Source organism: Candoia aspera, chromosome 6, assembly GCF_035149785.1.
Source record: "Candoia aspera isolate rCanAsp1 chromosome 6, rCanAsp1.hap2, whole genome shotgun sequence".
In the NCBI taxonomy this organism is placed as follows: domain Eukaryota; kingdom Metazoa; phylum Chordata; class Lepidosauria; order Squamata; family Boidae; genus Candoia; species Candoia aspera.
The window spans coordinates 83,301,307-83,319,290 of record NC_086158.1 but is presented as its reverse complement, the minus strand read 5'-3'; the positions used below and the strand labels follow the sequence as shown (position 1 = coordinate 83,319,290).

The following is a 17,984-nucleotide window of genomic DNA, read 5'->3' as shown; positions in this document are numbered from 1 at the left end:
ATTCTGGACTTTGGTTTGACTTTTTATTTCTCTTGCATTTATATCCATTTTCTTGCTTAGATGAACTCCATCACCTCAAATCCTCTGTTCATTAATCTTAATGAGAGCTCGGTTACCCTATTAGTTAACCTATCTCTTACCTCCATATTAACAAGAAGCAAGTAGTTTATGATGTTACTCTTGTGACTTAAGATTATTTGCCCTGTCTATAAGGATTTTAATTTAGTAATTTTAGTATACTTTCCAAGAAGGTAGCTATGTTGATCCGTTGCAGGAAAAGCAAGATGTATCTAGTGAAGTGAGCTGAAATCTACAAGGTGTATGCTATAACAGTAAGAGCCAAAGCTGTCAGAACAGGAACTAAGGTTATTAGAACAGAACCACTGGCAGTTATTAACCTTCACGGCAGTGAAAAGAATGGCTAAAGTCCATTGTTTTGGAAAAGGTGAGAGAAAAAGCTCTAGGATTTGAACCATAGGTTGGTCAGTTGGTCTCTCTCTCTCCCCCCTTCACACATGAACACACACGCACTGAGACGCACGCATGCACGCACATGGCTTGATCCCTGCCCACTGATGTTCTTTATGTGTTTGACTTCTTTCATGTCTGCAATAAAAGCCAGCCGTGATGTGTCCTTGAAGTCTGCAGTCAGCTGCGGAGCGTTTGATTGAGTTTCTGGACTGAGGACTTTATTACTGTCACTGTGTGAAGTCTTACAACCTACTGGTACTTACAGTATATAAGAGGAAAGCTGTGCTCTGACTCCACGAGTAAATGACCACAGATCCCCTTGCAACCGCATTGTCTGCACATTAAGTCACCAATGCCTTGCTTCTGTAGTAGAACTCAGTGATGAGCCAGATGGACCAGTTAACATAGATGACAAACCTGTTTGTCCAGCAGTTGGGACAGAATCTGCCACTACTGGTAGCTCCTGTACTATCATGGTCCAAGATGCAGCAGTGGTTGCTGCTACATTAGCAGCTGTTCTGTGCCAAGCACTTGCCTCCCTGCTGGACAGATATGATGGGAATCTGCAAATGTTCTACCTTCCTTGCTCTGTGTGAATTATGTATATCCTAAGGTCAGAGAGATTTCCCACTGAATAGGATTTATTAGCCTAATGGCAGAGGCCAGAATGGCCCAGATTTGGACAGCTACATCCATTTCTGATGGTTGAAGTTAGCTCTTGAGATGTCAGCTACCCCTTCTCTTGAAAAAATGACTTGTTCCCTGCTCCAATGTAAGATTTGAACTATGTGACTGATTATCTATCTATCAATCAATCAAATTATAGTTGGCAGTTGGTTTTCCGCTCTAATTAGAGTCTTTCTGATATTTGCTAAAACTAGCTTATCAAAAAGCTGTGTCCTTCACTCTCTGCCTACTAGCCTTCAAGTTGGAGTAATGTCCTGGGTGAAACCGAACATTAAGTGCTCCATGCAAAAGTATCCTTCTGACTTCAAATGCTAGCACAGGTTGTGGAAGGGCTTAACTGGGGCTGTTTGGTGAAACATGGGACAGACTAATTTGACAGGGGTCCCCTTGTCTTCTCTTTGCCCATTTCTTGGGAGTGGAGAGAACAACATCACAACCACTGGCTCTACATTCTTCCTTCGGTGAGAGAAGAAGTCTTCCAGCTGCCACAGCAGCCAGCCAGCTAGCTGGGGGGTTTGGAGGACTTAAAATGACAAATCCTCCATGACTGTTGTGGCCTTATGTTAAAGTTAATGTCAAGGCCTGTGTTTCATCTTCTTGCTGGACTTGTCACCGTGCCAGGCCTCTGGCTGGTCTGTTACATCCTCACATGGGCCTTGGGACAGCTTCATTGGATTTTACTATGTGTTAAAAGGTCCTAGATCAGTGTTTCTCAACTTGGGCAACTTTAAGACGTGTGGACTTCAAGTCCCAGAGTTCCCCAGCCAGCCATAATGCTGTTCTGGTGGTAGCTGCTTTTCTTTCTAAGATGATCCCTCCTGCCCATTGCTTTTGGACAGGTGTCTGCTGGCTTTCTTCCAGCTTTCTCCCTTCTGCATGGCCATCTAATAAACTGTGTTATTGGACTGACCCCAGCCCTGTAACCTTTTATCTGCCGCTTCCAGCTGCTCTGAAAATATATTCAGTTTTCTAATTTGTTCTTTGAATACCATTGCCCTTGTACCACCCCATCTTAGTGAAAGGCTGGAAGAATTGAAGGAAGAATGTGTTTTGAACTTCTAGCGCAAGAGGAATATTTGAATTTGTTGGAAGAGCAACCGAGACGCAGATTGTGGGAAGTGGCTCATGGCACAGATGTCCCCATGCCTCCTTCAGTGGTCCATTTGCAATACTCTCAGAAGCCTACAATCCCTGGCCACCACTGTAACCTATTGGCCCAGCTAGGTAGCAATACCTAGCCAACCTTAGCTGATCTAAAAAGCTAAGTAAAGTTGCATTTTGTTAATACTTGGATAGGGCACAAGGAAATCCTAGATATGTAAATTAGCTTGGGAAGTTGAAAAAGCATCCCAGAAGATAAGTAATGGCAAACTATTTTCTTAACCTGCCAAGAAAACAGCATGAATTAGTCACCCAAAACTGACCTTGACTTGAATGTGTCTTTTCCTTCATAAAATTGCAGGAATAATCTCAAAATGTTGACAAAATGAAGCTGTTTGACAGACAACGTTTGTTTGACAAACGTTGTCAATAAGGCTTTGCCGCCTAGTGTACAAATGAATGTAGCTTCCTTGGTTTGTCTTTCCAAGAGAGACTGTTTAAAATTGTACGTAAAGAAATTTCAGCATATGTATGCCAGATTTCTTTGATCAAAAGTCTCTGAGCTGGTTAGAAGAGTAGTAGAAATTCCTACAAATCTAAACTTAGCAGGACAGCTATTTGAAATGTATTCCCTTTCCCTTTCTTTGAAATCTGTTATGATAAAACAGGATGAGCCTAACGCTCTAACTTGAGTCCACTCCTGCCACATCATTGGAGATACAGCTTTAGAAATGCAGGGAACCCAATTCTCAATGCATTTTTAACATTTATACACATTTTTATTATTAAAAAAAACACTTTTCAATATGACCTGATTTGACTTAAACTTTCACGACTTCTTCAACAAAATTAGCTGCCCTACCTGATCTTTGTTCTTAAAAGAATATTTTTCCATTAGTTATATAACTTGCCAGAGAAACTTTTTATATTTCAGGTCATGTTTACAAAACAACATTAAAATCATAATATGATGATGTCAACTATTAATTGTGTATTTCTAACAAATTCATTTGTGACATGAAGATGCTATGGGCATCCAATGAAGTCTGGAAAAACAGAAGTAATTTAAAGGAATCTTACCAATTTAAATGCAGCAGCCTACAGTCTCTTTGTTCATCTCAGTTTCTTACCTAATAGCATTCAAAAGAGTCATTGGGTTTATTTTTATAAAGCCTCTTGCTTATGGTAGAGAATTTTTGGTCAGGATAATGTAGTGGTGCACATTAAAAAAGACTGGTGTTTTGATTTCATGGGTCTCACTGTCAGTCTTGACTTTTTACACACACACACACACACACACACACACACCTGGAAACATCCTGAGTGTACTAGGTTGTATTTTTGGTTAGAACACCAAATTCTCAGAGTTTCTCAGGTGGATAAAAATATAACCCATTATATACATGAACTCTTAGCACATATAAAGAGGCAGGAAAAACAATATATATTTTCCCAACAGGGCAGTATTGAAGGGCCTGGAGACTGTTTTCTGTTGAGTGCTCTATCCTCCCTCCCTAGGCTTTCATATCTCAATGCAAGTATAGAATAAATTGGTATGTTCTCAGAGGCTATAGATGACATTTTAAAGGGTTTTTTTTAAATATATAAAAGACATGATTTAAAAAATAAACACATCTGTGTAGTTATAGTGGGCACAGAAAAGGAGAAATTTGGATTAGTACAGCAGTAAGATTAGCAGAATTTGTGTGATATATATCAAGAGAATCTCTTGAGTATGACTATGAATCAAACAAATTCTTTATTTGTATGCATACAGAAAGGTTCCCCAAGAGTTGCATTTATGCCCCTGAATATCTCAGATGATGGTTAAATTTTTCTAAGAAGTCTGAATGGATTAGAGACTTGAAACAAAATGGTGTTTCTCTTGTCATTAGGATCAGACTGTAAGATGAGTTGTAGGCATCTTATCTTACCTAATGTATGCCACCTTTGTGATGAAAATTAGTTGTTCAAACGAATTTAAGATGTGAAGAGGCATATGTTTGTGTCTTTCCATCCTTCAGTATTTTAAAACTGCACTTTGTGTGTGTGTGTGTGTGTGATTATTTACATGTTGGTTTTTGGCCCAGTGTTTTGGCCAGTGGAAGTTACAGAGGGGTTAAGATGGAAATATAAAAAGGCAGGACCATTCTAAATGAACGTGGGCTTATATCCTACTGTTGGCCTTTCTTTCCAGAATACATGGTTATTTTCCATACCAGGCAACCAGTTCACAAAGCAGAACAACTACTTGGCAAGTATTTAATGATAGGACAATATAAAATGGGAGGATAATTAAAATAAATAGAAAATGCTAGGCTGGTGAAGATTATGGCCAAAGTTATCTAAATGGGCTGACTACACATCTTTAAATCCTGTACAATTAATTAATACGCCTGTTATGAAGTATATGGAGCGTTACACAACTACTGCAATTAGATCTTGCATCATCCACCAGCTATGAAGAACTTCAGTAGGTGTTGTAAATTGGTAGTAAACTTGCTAGTTCGTGACAGCCACCTTAAATTTAATTGTTTGAATTACATTTCTCTTGTATAACGTGACTGTTTTGTTTGTGTGTTTGTGCATGAGAAAGGGAGAGAGAAAGTATTTCTCTGCATTTAAGGAATTTTCAGGCAAATGAAATAGCTAATGAAATGCAGAAATCAAACTACAGTACTACGTAGGGAAGACTAAGGAGAGTTGTACTTGCTAGTATGTATGCCTTGGAACAAATTGGAAAACAAGTGGTTGAACACGACAACATTTGATGAATTAGTACTGCCCCCAACCTTTCTATTGCTGTGGTTATTTTGAAGATGAGTTGCAAAGCTTAGCTGTAGAGATAGAGATAAAGAAGACCGTAAATGAAACATATTGTTCATAACTGACTTCAACATTTAGTAAATGCAGTGTTAAATTAGGGTTGCATCTTACAGAGCAAAATGTCCAGGTTTTGTCATTGTTAAGTCTTGTGTTCAGGCTTTTTTTAAAATTCCTGCATGCCATATTTTGAGCTCTATAAATACAGGCAATATAGTAATATAAGCAAAAGCAAGAACTATTTAAATAAATCCTGGGATGTTCTGATTCTAGTTTCCTCCTTGTGTTAATAGAATTTTAAAGTATGGGATATGCGTATGTAAAGGGAAAGAGAATGAGAAAATCTTATGCTGTTTGTATTCAGGGCTAGAGGTCCTTACAATGTGAAATTTAATTCAGGGGAAGCAACAAAGTAGGGCTGGCAAAGGTAAAAATAAGAATGCTTCCCTTAAATGTGCACAGGCTGAATTAAAAGCTTACCTGCAATAGAATATGGGAACAAGGCAGTTGTGGCAGAGGACTCACATAAAGGTTTTTGTTTTTTTTTAATGATTTGTAAGAAGAGAGGTGGATTAGTTCAGGTATTCTGGAAGAGCATTCCAAACATATGGGGTGGTAATAAGAGGAGAAAAGGCTGAGTCTTCTGAAAGTGCTGAAGATCTGGGCAGGGACTAGGTGCTGGAGGAAAGAAGGTCACCGATAGTGGCAAGATAAAAGCAGAGTCATAAGGTCTCTTCTCAAGACCACGGAGAGGTTTGATTGTAAGACCAGGAAGTGTATATTGGATCCAGGAGTGGATAGGAAGCGAAGCTTAGGGTTTTTGAGGGTTGTTCGATGGGAAGGGGACCAAGATGACGACTGAAGAAGAGAGAAGTTTACAGTAGTCTGTGCTGGAGATGATATGGTTGTGGAGCAGAGTTTTACCCGTAGGTCTCCGAGGAAGAACTTCAGCAAGGATGTAAAAGGAGAAGCAAGTTTGTTTTTCTGGGTATTGCATATGGTGAAGATAAATAGCCTTTATATCCACATAAAATAACAAGCCTTTCGGAAGGCTGTTAAGACCTGGCTTTTTACTTAAAAGCTTTATTAATTTTTTTCAAGATATACATAAAAACTAAAAAGGTTGAAACAAAAGAACTTACAAAGAAAAAGAAAAGAACTAAAAAGGTGTGAAAATATAAAACAAACTACTACAAAGTGACTTCCAACTTTACAACAAAGATATACAATACCAATCTCTTACTCCAATTTATACTATAATAAACATTATTTCTGTAAAGCATTTCGATCCTCATTATACCATTCCCTTCTAAAACAAATTTTCCCTCCCAGTTAAAAAACATAAAAAACCCTTCAAACATAATTTTGGACCTAATATACTAACAAACAATATCCTTCTTCACTATAATTTGCTCCTATCTGCCAATTAAACGAACAAAAAATAACCTAACTATATCTTATTGCTATTATTTATTTATAAAAATATTATCCAAAAAATAAAAACGATCATCTGAACCCTTAAAAAAATCATCCTGATAAACAAATTTAAACAATGATCAAGCTAAAGCAAAGTATTTAAACTAAAACAAAATAACCTGCCAACATTTTATTACTACTGTATATTTAGAAAGGTAATTTTATTAATACCCTTTCACCAAAAATAGAAGTGTTCTCCAAACAGTATAAACATTTATCTAAACCTTTAAAAGACCATCCTGATAAACACATTTAAATAGTTATCCCACTTCAAAGTAAACCGAGGTATTTACATATCTATCTCAGTATTGTACACAGAACTTCCTTCTTGTCAATCTCAAATTTTACAGCCTGCCTTGAAAAGTCCAAATATTCTTCAAAAACCTTCCACCCTTTGAAGCCTAAATTCTCTTTCTTGGTCATGGTATGATAGCAGCACAGCCTTTCCCATCCCTCTGTCTTCAACTTTCCACAACTCAGTTTTCTTCCCTTGACTATTTAAGTCCAAGTCACCAATTCTCATCTTCTTCTTTGGGGAAGCCACTTTATTAGGATAATTTTGAACCTTGTCAGCTTCTCTCAATTTTGGGGACAATTTGGTCTCCACAAGTTCTGAGAGACGATCCAGAACTTGGGTGACTGCATTATAAAAGTCTTTAAAAATCACTTAAATTTCCTCCATATTTCTTCATAGAAGATTATGGTGCCCTCTAGTGCCTCCGGAAGGTAAAGTCCATTAAGACTGTAATTGGAAACTCTCTCCAGCTCATTTATCTTCAGTGTAACCAAAATAGTAATAACAAAAATCATTCCTATAGAAAAGCGAAAGCAAATAGGTCAGAATTCCAATCTGCAGATTCAACAAAGAAGAAAAAATCTTTTATACTCCTCAAAGCTCACTGTAGCTAAAAAACAACAATAAAAGAACGAAGTTCTTTAAATCTCAACGTTACAGAATATGTGTGTGTGTGTGTGTGTGTGTGTACGTGTGTGTCAAATCACCAAATTAGTGAATTCCAAAAATAATGGAAGTCACCAAGAGATTCTGCATTACTTTGCTGTAAAAAGCCTCTCTTTGGTAAAAATTAAACAAAAAAACTTGGTGTTATAGAAATGGGGTGGACAGCTTTAGAGTCTGTTTTTGGCTTGGGAAAGGACGATAGCCCTGCCTCCCAGCTGATCACTCACCAGTCAATCACAACACCATTTTGCGGTCTTCTGGCTGCTATCAGCCGTCCGAAGGACACGAGGGGTGATTCCTGGGGTTCTCCTTGCTCCGAAGAACACTTCTGGGCTCTAAGGAAGCCTGCCTGAGCCCAAGAAAATTGTCGCACTGCAAGATAATTCTGCAAATGCGGAAATTCCTGTTCAAGCCACCATTGGTCCCCACCGGAAGTCTAAGACCTGGCTTTACTGAGGCACTGGGATAGGATTGTATAGGTAGATAGTATGGAAGAAGGAAGGGCAACTGACCCTGTGGTGGGGCATCCCAAGGGGATGATTAAGGCGCACCGTTTTTGTTTTATTGTTTTACTGTTTTTACTGTTTTATGATTGTTTTATTTATTGGTTTTACTGTTATTGTGTTCTTTGTTTTACTGTTATTGTGAGCTGCCCAGAGTTGCTTAAGATGGGTGGCCATATAAATCCTTTAAATGTGAATGTGCCTGTCTGTAGGGTGTTAATGAAAGCTATGTGAGTTAAGATAATACAGAAATGATATGTGAGTGGAAAAGAGGAGACGGCCAAGAACCAAATCCTAGGTGAGATGGAACATTTCTGCCCATGGAAACGTTTTGACAGTGTGTTAGAAAATTATCTGAAAAGTTATAAAAGGAAATAAAAGAGGAAAGATGACAGTTACAGCTTCTGAATGGTCTTCAGAGCCGGTTGCAATAGTTCAGTGGTGACCCATGCAAAGCATCAGGTGTAATTGTGCAAATGCTTTCCTGGACATGATCTCCACCAGCTGTTCAAGCAGGACCTGTGAATCCAGGAGAACCCCTGGATTACGAACTAGCTCTGTGGGGCGAGGACAGCCCCATCCAGAACTATAGATGGCACATTAGATTCAGAGAGCCTTGGAATCCACAGCTCCTGAGCTAACTGCAAGAACTTCCATTTCTGCAGTTTACTCATGAGGAGCCGCTGTCCGGAGTTCACGTGGGTTATCTCACAATCTCCCTTTGATCCGGCCAGCGCCGATCTCCCAGCCAGCGTTCTTGGCTGCGGTATCTCTCCGCTCCTTCGGAGATGGCAGCCTGCTGTATTCCTCATCAGACTTTTTGGAGAAAGAGTGGGGTATATGCTTCCATTCATAGAGTTAGCAGGCTATGACCCATGTTAGCCTCAGAAGTTCCAGTTACCTTTATTTTGATGGAGCCACAGTTATTGCTGCTCAGACGCAAAGTAACTGTGCTTGCTAAATAACCTGCTAAGCTACCCTAATAATCTGCAGAAAGTACACACTCGCAACACCTCTTTTTTAGTACCTCTTACTTATTGTTCTCCTACCAGCCCATGATGAGAAACAGACCTCGAATTGCTGTGAGACAGTTTCTGTGAATGAAATTTTAATACGCTGAAACTTTGTTCTGTTTTTCCTTTCCCATATATACCTACCCATGGAGTTGGCAAACTGGCTTCCTTTCCCCTGTTGTGGTTTTGAGGGCACATAAAATGGAAAGCCAAAAGAAACATTCTGTAAACCAATATTTTAACATTGCCAGGCCATCGCCAGCTTTGTGGAATTTCATTCTTTCCAAGGTTAATAGACATGCTTCCATTACTTGTATTACAGTTGCAGTTTAGGGTTGTGGGAACAATACATACAGCTCTTTCTGACAAACGTCTCATTTGGGGCAGCTGTAATTCTATAATTTCGTTATGTACTCAGGGTAAATGCCTCAGTTGCTTGGCTTTAAACTATAAAGCCAGAGAAAATGTGTAATTTCAGTTCCTCTTCATGGGTGTCTTCTGACTTCTCATTTTATATAGCACTGGTCTAATATTACAGTTTTTTTCTGTGGCCACCTTACTTAGAGGCATAATAATATACAGTGTGTCAAAGATTACTTTGTCCTTGTTTGAAGCCTTAGTTTTAGTTTTTTTCGTCTATAACTGGCAAAAAAGAACACACACACACACACACACACAAACAAAGCTTCAAACTGCCTATTACTAACTAATTGGTTCAGTTCAAAAGGTTTGGTCTTGTTTTCAAAAACATTTCTATCTTGTTAAGTTGATCATAAATTCACAACAGTATGGATATAGCTTTAGCAATAAAAATGTCAGTACAGTATTATATATAGATAAATTTTTCTTGAGTTGCTCAAAATCAGATGTTTCATAAAATGTTTTCCTTCTATAATTCAGAATTGAAGATGAAATGAAACATGTTTCAGCATAACCTGTGTTTAATTTCTCTCCTGCGTTTTTCTGATACGGACCTGGTGTCTCTGAATTATTGTTTTCCTCAGCTTGTGGACTACCAGGTCAATTCAGAGATATATATTTATTTAAGCATTTTTCCTTGAGAAAAGAAAGGATAGATGTGCAATTCTCTTCCTTTTATTTGAAATTGTTGTTACTGTACTGTTGCTGTGTGAATATCAAACAAGCAAATCCTTGGTAGCCAATATTGTGGCTATTTTTTTGTATGGCCTATTGGTTTTAGTATAAATTACATAGAAGTAAACAGTTGGAACCTTGGTTCCAGAACCTGATCTTGGTGGCACTTCTTTTGAAATACATCTCATCAGCTGGTCAACATATGAGACTGCCAATTCTTCTGTATTGCATTGCTCATGAGAACTACTGTTTGTAAAACCCCATGGTGGATAGCATTTGCTAAAATGTATTTTTACTGTTTTGCAGGGAGATCTAAAAAGCAAACTAGTAAATGGCTGCAGAGCAGAGCTTGTGGAATGTGTTGCAAATGGCCATGGTGAAAAATACAAGTTGAAAGCAAACCAGTCACTGCCCTGGGAAGATGTGCAGACAAATGAAAAAGGAAGTATGGCCAGCTTAGAAACTGAGAAGTGGGTGCAGAATGAAAAGCCATCGCTTAGCATCCATGTGAACGGAGATCTCTGTAAAGCTGGAACCAGGGATGAGAACTTAAAGCATTTTGAAAAGGATGCAGAATTGGTTTATTCCTCCAGCGTAATAGATGAGCCCCCCAAATCATTTGCACATACTGCTAGAAATGGCATTAAAAGCATACCATATTCACCAGCAGAATGTGACACATCACTGAAATCAGATGTGTGCACACTGAAAAAAGCAGATGTGAACACTACTGCAGAGCTGGCAAACAGCTGCCATGAAAGTAACTCCAGTGCCTCCTGGAGTGATGCTGCTCAGCTGAACAACATCTACCCTTTGGCAACTGGATCATGTGGTGCTATTCCAGAAAAAAGGGATTATGTTGTAGGACGCCAGACAGAAAACCCAAATGCCATTCAGGAAGCTGAAAACTCACTTTTGCAAACCATTTCACTTTTACATTTGCAAGACAAGCCACCCTGTGCTCCTGTGCTTGAAAGGGGTGCTTGCCTTGATGATGGTGCTTCAGATATCCCTAGTAAAGATTCCCAACCTGAAGATTTGTCACTTCAGTCAACTTTTTTATCTCTGATTAAAAATAGAAATTTAACTGTGGAACAGGTTGTAGCTATTGAGGCATTAACACGTTTGTCAGAGGTCCCATTAGGACCTTCTTCACCAGCTAAACCAGAGAGAGTTGAGTGTCTAGAGCAGCAAACATCATGTTTGCTGAACAGTTACAAAAAGGACAGACCGTGTCCCTTACAATCATCTGCACTGAAAGTAATAAAAGGGACTTGCCCACCAAAAGATCAGCCGCTTTTTTCTCATCCCGCCTCACAGAGAAGAATCCACCCTAAGGGTTTGCTCTACAAGGGCCAAGGTGCTATTTCTGAGTTCCCCGGTAAATCCCCAGGTCCATCTCACTTACTGCGTAGATTGCACTGCACCTCAAGAGACACCAAATCTTTCTCTGCTTTAGTGTCTGGTGGAAATTCAGGTATTACTACCAAGAAATATCCGCTTCATCATAAAACTGCTATTGGGCCATGTTCCAAAAACTCAAGTACCGTCAGACAGTGGTGGAACAGAGGAGAGATGCTGGGTAAATGGGAGGGAAAGGCTGTTCACAACCTGAATTTAAAAAGTAATTCTGTCCTTCGGGGCGGTGTTCACAGCCAAGACGAAGAAGAGGTAGCTACCCAGTTAACTCAACTCGCAGCAATAATTGAATCAAGCAGAACGAGCCCCGATCCGAAGACCCCGCTTCTCAGCCGATTACCGCCTGATATGCAATCAAAAAATAAACAGGATCAGTGCCTATTGCAGAAGAAACAATCGGTATTTGGGAGGAACAATTACAGCTCCTTGTTAGTCAAACAAAGGCAGCCGCCTCGGAAGAATGACAAATCGGTCCCAAGGGCCAGAAGATTGAAGAAGAAGCCTCAAGTCATACCTGACCAACCGAGTCAGCTGCAGCAAGAATGCCATTATAGTGAATTGCAGGAGGTCCAGAAAAAGCCTAAACTGCGCAGGCTTGGGCGCATTGTGTCACAAGATTCAAAGCTGTCGGCCTTGGGGAAAAAATCTTCCAAAAGCAAAGTATACAAGGTGCGGAATCGGAGTGCTTTGCCATCCCAGCAAAAACCGGCTGTATTATTTCTTCCTAAAACTCAGATAATATTCCATAGGCCTTTACCGGCCTCAATACAAGACAAAATAAAAAACAAGCCATTAGGCTGTGAAATGGTGCGGGAGCCCCTCAGAGCCATGGGCTCCAGTGATGCACAAGGCACCACCAGCCAGAGTGGGATCCCAGGGGCTCTTCAACATGGAGTCCTGCTTTCTAGTAATCTGCTGACTGTTCCTCATTTAAAAACAGACTTTTGCATAAAACAAGGAAGTGAAAACGGGCAGATGTTTACAGAAAAAGACAAGAATTCTCAGGTACAACAAACCATGAATATTCCTCAGATGCATCCTTTTCCTCAGATCTTCAATCAGAGAGCTGGTGACATCTACGAGGAAACCCAAGCTAAGCCACAGGATACTGTGGAACAAAAGGATCAAAATCTGCAACTGATCCCTCTTCACAGTGATGATGCTTTGTCAGGGGATACCATGCATACTCCTAGAAATGTGGAGCGTGTAAGCGAAGCTACATTTCCAACATTAAGAACTGTAGAGACTGAAAAGCAACAGGGTACTGGGAACTTAAGATGTTCTCCAACAAAAAATACACTCAGTAGTTTTCTCGAATCTCCCATGAGATTCTTAGATACCCCTACAAAGAATTTAATTGATACACCTACAAAGAAAGGGCAGAGTAATTTTCCAACCTGTGACTGCGTGGGTAAGTGTTCATTGGTTTATTTTTGCATGGTTGAATTTTAAAATCTTATCTTTCTTTCTGCACTGAAGATGTTACCTAGTCAGGTAATGAAACGTCTGCAAGAAAACAACCAAGCTCAGAGAGCAGCAAGGACTCTGCAGTTCAACCCTGAGCTACAGATACTCTCTTCTATTAAAATCCTTCTCCTCAGGTCAGAATTCTCCAGAAACTTGCAGATACTTACATGCGCTGAGATTCATGTCTCTTGAGTTTTACTCCATAGGCAAGAAGGTCCCCTATGTTTCTCCAGATTCTGTGCAGATATCTCCTTGATTATCTGGATTTCTTGATTTTTTCCTTGAATTTAAAACCTGTTAGTGTTGAGTTTCACCAATTTGTGAATCCTTGCCTATTGAAGAAAAGTATGTAAAATAAGAGCTGATAAAATTCCCACCTGTCTTTCCTTCTTCTATACAGCTTAGAAGGAGGGAAATTGTTTTATTTTGTTTAGAATTATGCAGAAATTGTGACTAGCAGCATTTATTAATGGTGAAGATAACCCTTAATCCATAGGTATCTTGCTATGTGTTATTGCCCAACATTGAATTCCAATGGCAACATAATACTCTGTAGTATTTAACTTCAATGTAATAAAATTATGAAAAGAAAAAACAAAATATTTTACTCTATTTTTGATAAATAACAAATTAAACTACCTGCATAGTTTACTTATATGGCACTGTCACCAATGTTAAGGTTTGGAAGCCCACCAGAGACAAAGTATTGATAGCGTTTGTACAATCTGTTCATGTCAGAGCATGACTCAGTTGTTTATCCCATCCCAGTGTTTGAATGCCAGAATTATATAATGAGTTTTATCTAATAGAAGAAGTGTTTAGATTAGCTGAGTCAAATAAGCCTCAGTTATAGATAGGTGGCGCTGCGGGTTAAACCGCTGAGCTGCTGAACTTGCCGATCGGAAGGTCGGAAGGTCGGCGGTTCGAATCCGCATGACGGGGTGAGCTCCCGTTGCTAGTCCCAGTTCCTGCCAAACCTAGCAGTTCGAAAACATGCAAATGTGAGTAGATTAATAGGTACCGCTTCGGCGGGCAGGTAACGGCGTTCCGTGTAGTCATGCTGGCCACATGACCACGGAAGTGTCTACGGACAAACGCCGGCTCTTCGGCTTTGAAACGGAGAAGAGCACTGCCCCCTAGAGTTGGACACGACTGGACTTAATGTCAAGGGAAACCTTTACCTTTACTGTAGATAGGTGAGACAGATTGTAATTGGCAGGCATTAAGTAGTGTTTCTGAATGTCCATGTAATATTTTTAACAACTATTTAATCTTTTTTTTTTGTAGAACAAATCATAGAGAAGGATGAGGGGCCATACTATACACACCTTGGAACGGGCCCAAATATTGCTGCAGTCAGAGAAATAATGGAGGACAGGTAAGAAAATAAATGTCAATGCTAATAAGTAAAAATCAGATTGATACATGATGTAGTACAATATGGGTGGCAATAGTAGCTATAGTATACCTAGTGTGTAACTTACTTTTTCTTGTTCTATGGACCTTTCTTGCTTTGTTACATTGTATCTAAACGATAACCCTTGCGTATGAACTACTCTATATACTAGAACACTACTCATAGCAAGTATGAGTCTGTTTTAGGAAATGAGTTTGAATATTCTCATCTGCCTTTAAGTGGCTGTTAGCATTGGGTATTGGGTAGAAAGTCATGACATGGTTTATGGAGATGCGGAGAATTCATCTCTTCCATGTCAATTTCTAAGTGGTGTAACCAAGTCTATAAGGTTGGTTGAAGACTACTATGGAACAATTTCTTGAGAGAAATTCAGATATGAACCTAGCAGTGAGCTGTCCCAATTATAATTTATGAACACATGGTGCTCATTTGTTTTGCACATGGTGCTGCATTAGTACCAGAGCACCCAGGCTGGGTGTGTGTCTACAGGCTTGCATTTCTAGAAGAGATGTTGGTTACCCAAATCTCCCCCAACCCCCCATTTTGCTTCCATAACCCTAGGACTTTTTCTCTGCCCAATGCTCTGTTTACAGGACATGCTTTACTCATGCATTGCTGAGAGAAAGCACAGGATGCCTGTGGGTTCAGTCAGCCCTCCTTCCCCAAATTCCCAATGCCATCCTTTACTATATTGAAAATAAACAGACCTTTCTAAAGTCACTCTTGTAAGTCATTCTTGGGTTTCACATAGCCCACTATTTTTATGCACACCAGCTCACTCTCACCCATCTATTCATGTGATCTAACAGAATCGTTTTTCCCTGAACTCAAAATGTTGCACAGCTTTTCTCAACACTCATCTCATTATCATCATTCATAGGAGCATAACAGGCAACCTTCGCCAAACCTTGGTATTTCTGCTTTCTTAGGTACTCACAGCAGCCCCTATGACACTAATTCATACTTTATGACATACATGTTAGCCCTGTCATTCATAGTTAAACCCATACTTCTACTTCCCTGCATGTATTCCTCAGTTCCACTCCAGAGGATCAGGACACCTTCGTTCAGATTTACGAGATCCTTTTTGTTTCACAGATGTTTCTTTGTTTGCAGGACTTATATGGCGGCCTATCTCATACAGTGACTCTAGGCGGCTCACAACCTTCCATAAAACATAGTTAAAAACATATCCTTCCTCCCAGGTGCCAGACGAAACATCGTCACAGCTCATCCCCCCTATCCTAGCCCAATGCTTGGGGAAGAGGCAGGTCTTCACATCCCCCTGGAAGGCTAAATGGGTAGGGGTCCCTCTATGTTCTATGATAACACAACATAGTTTTGTTTCATTAATTTCCTTCGTTAATTCAACAGTTTTCCAATTGTAAATCCGAAACCTGAGGTAACAATAATCTAGGAGTTTATTACTTGATGGTAACTTGTAGAATTGAACATATTATGTCATTTAGTTACTGGATCCATACTTTACTTTGAAAGCTCAGAGCAGTTTAAATGGGCTCTCTAGTTATGTCTCACCCAACTAGGTTGCTTCAGGTGCCATAGGCTGAATTTGGAGGTCATTGTTCTTCTACTTATTCCTCCGTTGTGTCATTAGAATGAAGACCAAAAAATCAAAATCAGTTTTTAAAGGCCTGTATCCATTATTATTCAGTGACAACAATCCTGTATTTAGTGAACTGTTGGAATTTGTGTCCGGACAGGCATATTCTTCTTGTTTACTAATTTTAAAAATTCTTTATAGTGTAAGCCACCCAGAATCGTTCTGGAGTCAGGTGGCCTTAAATCAAATAAGTAAATACTCATGGACAAGCACCAATTCTTGAATTTTGTGGAATGTGTGCTGGGTGGGAGAAATTCAGCGATCCCATATTCCCTTTGTGCATTAGATATATTATGTAAGGATAGGCCTCATAACTTTGATCTAAATTCCAAAAACCTTGTCTTCTGCAGTCTGGAAGGAACCAGAGGTCCTTAGGAATTAATTGCTATAATTCTAATACATTTAGAGGGCACCAATTAAGAGAGGTTGATTTGAGCTTTAAAGTTGATAAAGTCATCCTGGATTAATTCAGCATCTTGTTACCATATTAGCCAATCAAAGTCCTTTGGGAAGCTGGTAAAATCTCAGATCAGAATGAAATTTCAGATAATGTGACTGACGCTGCACTCTTACAAAAAGCCTTCATGTGGGACATGTTCATGTTCATATGCGAACAGAGCAAGTGATATGAAAACCATTATCTCAAGCTGTCAACATCATGAACTATTTTTAGCAATATTTAACCTGAGAGAGACTTGACTTGCACAAAGATCTGATTCAGAGAAGGCAATCTGCATTGCAATTTGCCCATTCATCTGCTTGCTAAAAACTAAATTTGTTTTCCTCACCTCCAGTTGGTTAGCTTCTGTGATTCTTATGAGTTTGACTGTGGTGATCTGTAGTCACAAAAAACTTCTGTTTCCTTCCCTGCAACTTGTGTTAAAAGACTCCAGCATTTTCTTTATTACAGTATAGCAGAACAAAAGCCATTCTCTTCTTGCCACCTACCTGGGTCCAGCCCAGCTGCTCTGGGAGGTCCCCCATCATTTAGGATTGCTTTAGTGCTAAGTTGCATGCTCTTACCTGGAACTGGGAAAGTTGGAGAATGTGGACAAAGCAGAGTGCGAAAGGGGAGCAGGGCATTTTGTAAAAGGGATGTAATTTTCAAACCTGAAAAGAAAAACTGTATTACATCCCTTGCAAATGGTATGCCTGCTCTTTCAAATCCAAATTGCACATTTGCTCCTACTTGGCACTGGCCAACAGTCCAGGTTGTTTGTTTATCCGTGCCTAAGGATTGTTCCTACCTAGCAGGATTTCGACTGTTTTCTCAGTATCAGTCCCTTCATCACTTCTTCAGCTTTAGTAATTGGTTGCAAAGATGGTGGAGACTTTTTTTCCCCCTTTTGGTTCCAAGGTCAAAGGGAAGGAAGTTCTTTGTATTACTTCGTTGTAAAAACGGTCTGTCAAAAAGCAACATCAGGTTAGAAGCCTGGCTTGAAGCCCATGCCCATATTCTCAAGTGGTACCATCAGGAATTCTGGTAGTGGCATCAAACTAAAGATACAGAGAAACAAGAAGGAGGGTTCAGCATAATTGTAGGTATGCGTATCTGTTCACGCAGACACTCTGGAAGAACAGCCTCTGCCCCAAAACAGGCCAATGAGGAATGAGCATGTGAAGAAGCCATGGATCACTGGAAGGGGTATCTGGGACTGGGTTCAGGAATATCCCACAAATCCTCATTGTAAGCATTTATTTATGATGAGGTCGTCAAAGAGCAGCAGGTAATACAGAGGCTGCTTCTGGAATTGGTCAGTTAAGAAGTTCCCTCCTTTGCTAGGTTGGTTATAATCGGAGACTTAGAACGTACCTGGAGGTAATCCTGTCCATCTCCTGTGCTCTGTGAGGGTTTTTCTTGTTTGTTTGCATGTTTGTCTTTTGGGCTGCTTGGGATTTCTTTGTGTTTTGTATTTTTCCTGGGGGTTTT

The 17,984-nt window shown here is 39.7% G+C and overlaps 1 protein-coding gene across 1 annotated transcript in view; it reads left to right on the top strand.

Moving 5' to 3' along the window:
* Nucleotides 1-17,984, top strand: part of TET1 (tet methylcytosine dioxygenase 1) — an 88,690-nt gene that overhangs the window by 30,468 nt on the left and 40,238 nt on the right. Inside the window, exons 4-5 of the mRNA XM_063307547.1 lie at nt 10,437-12,960; nt 14,304-14,394. Of these exons, the coding sequence (XP_063163617.1) occupies nt 10,437-12,960; nt 14,304-14,394 (2,615 nt within the window). The remainder of the gene's footprint in view (nt 1-10,436; nt 12,961-14,303; nt 14,395-17,984) is intronic.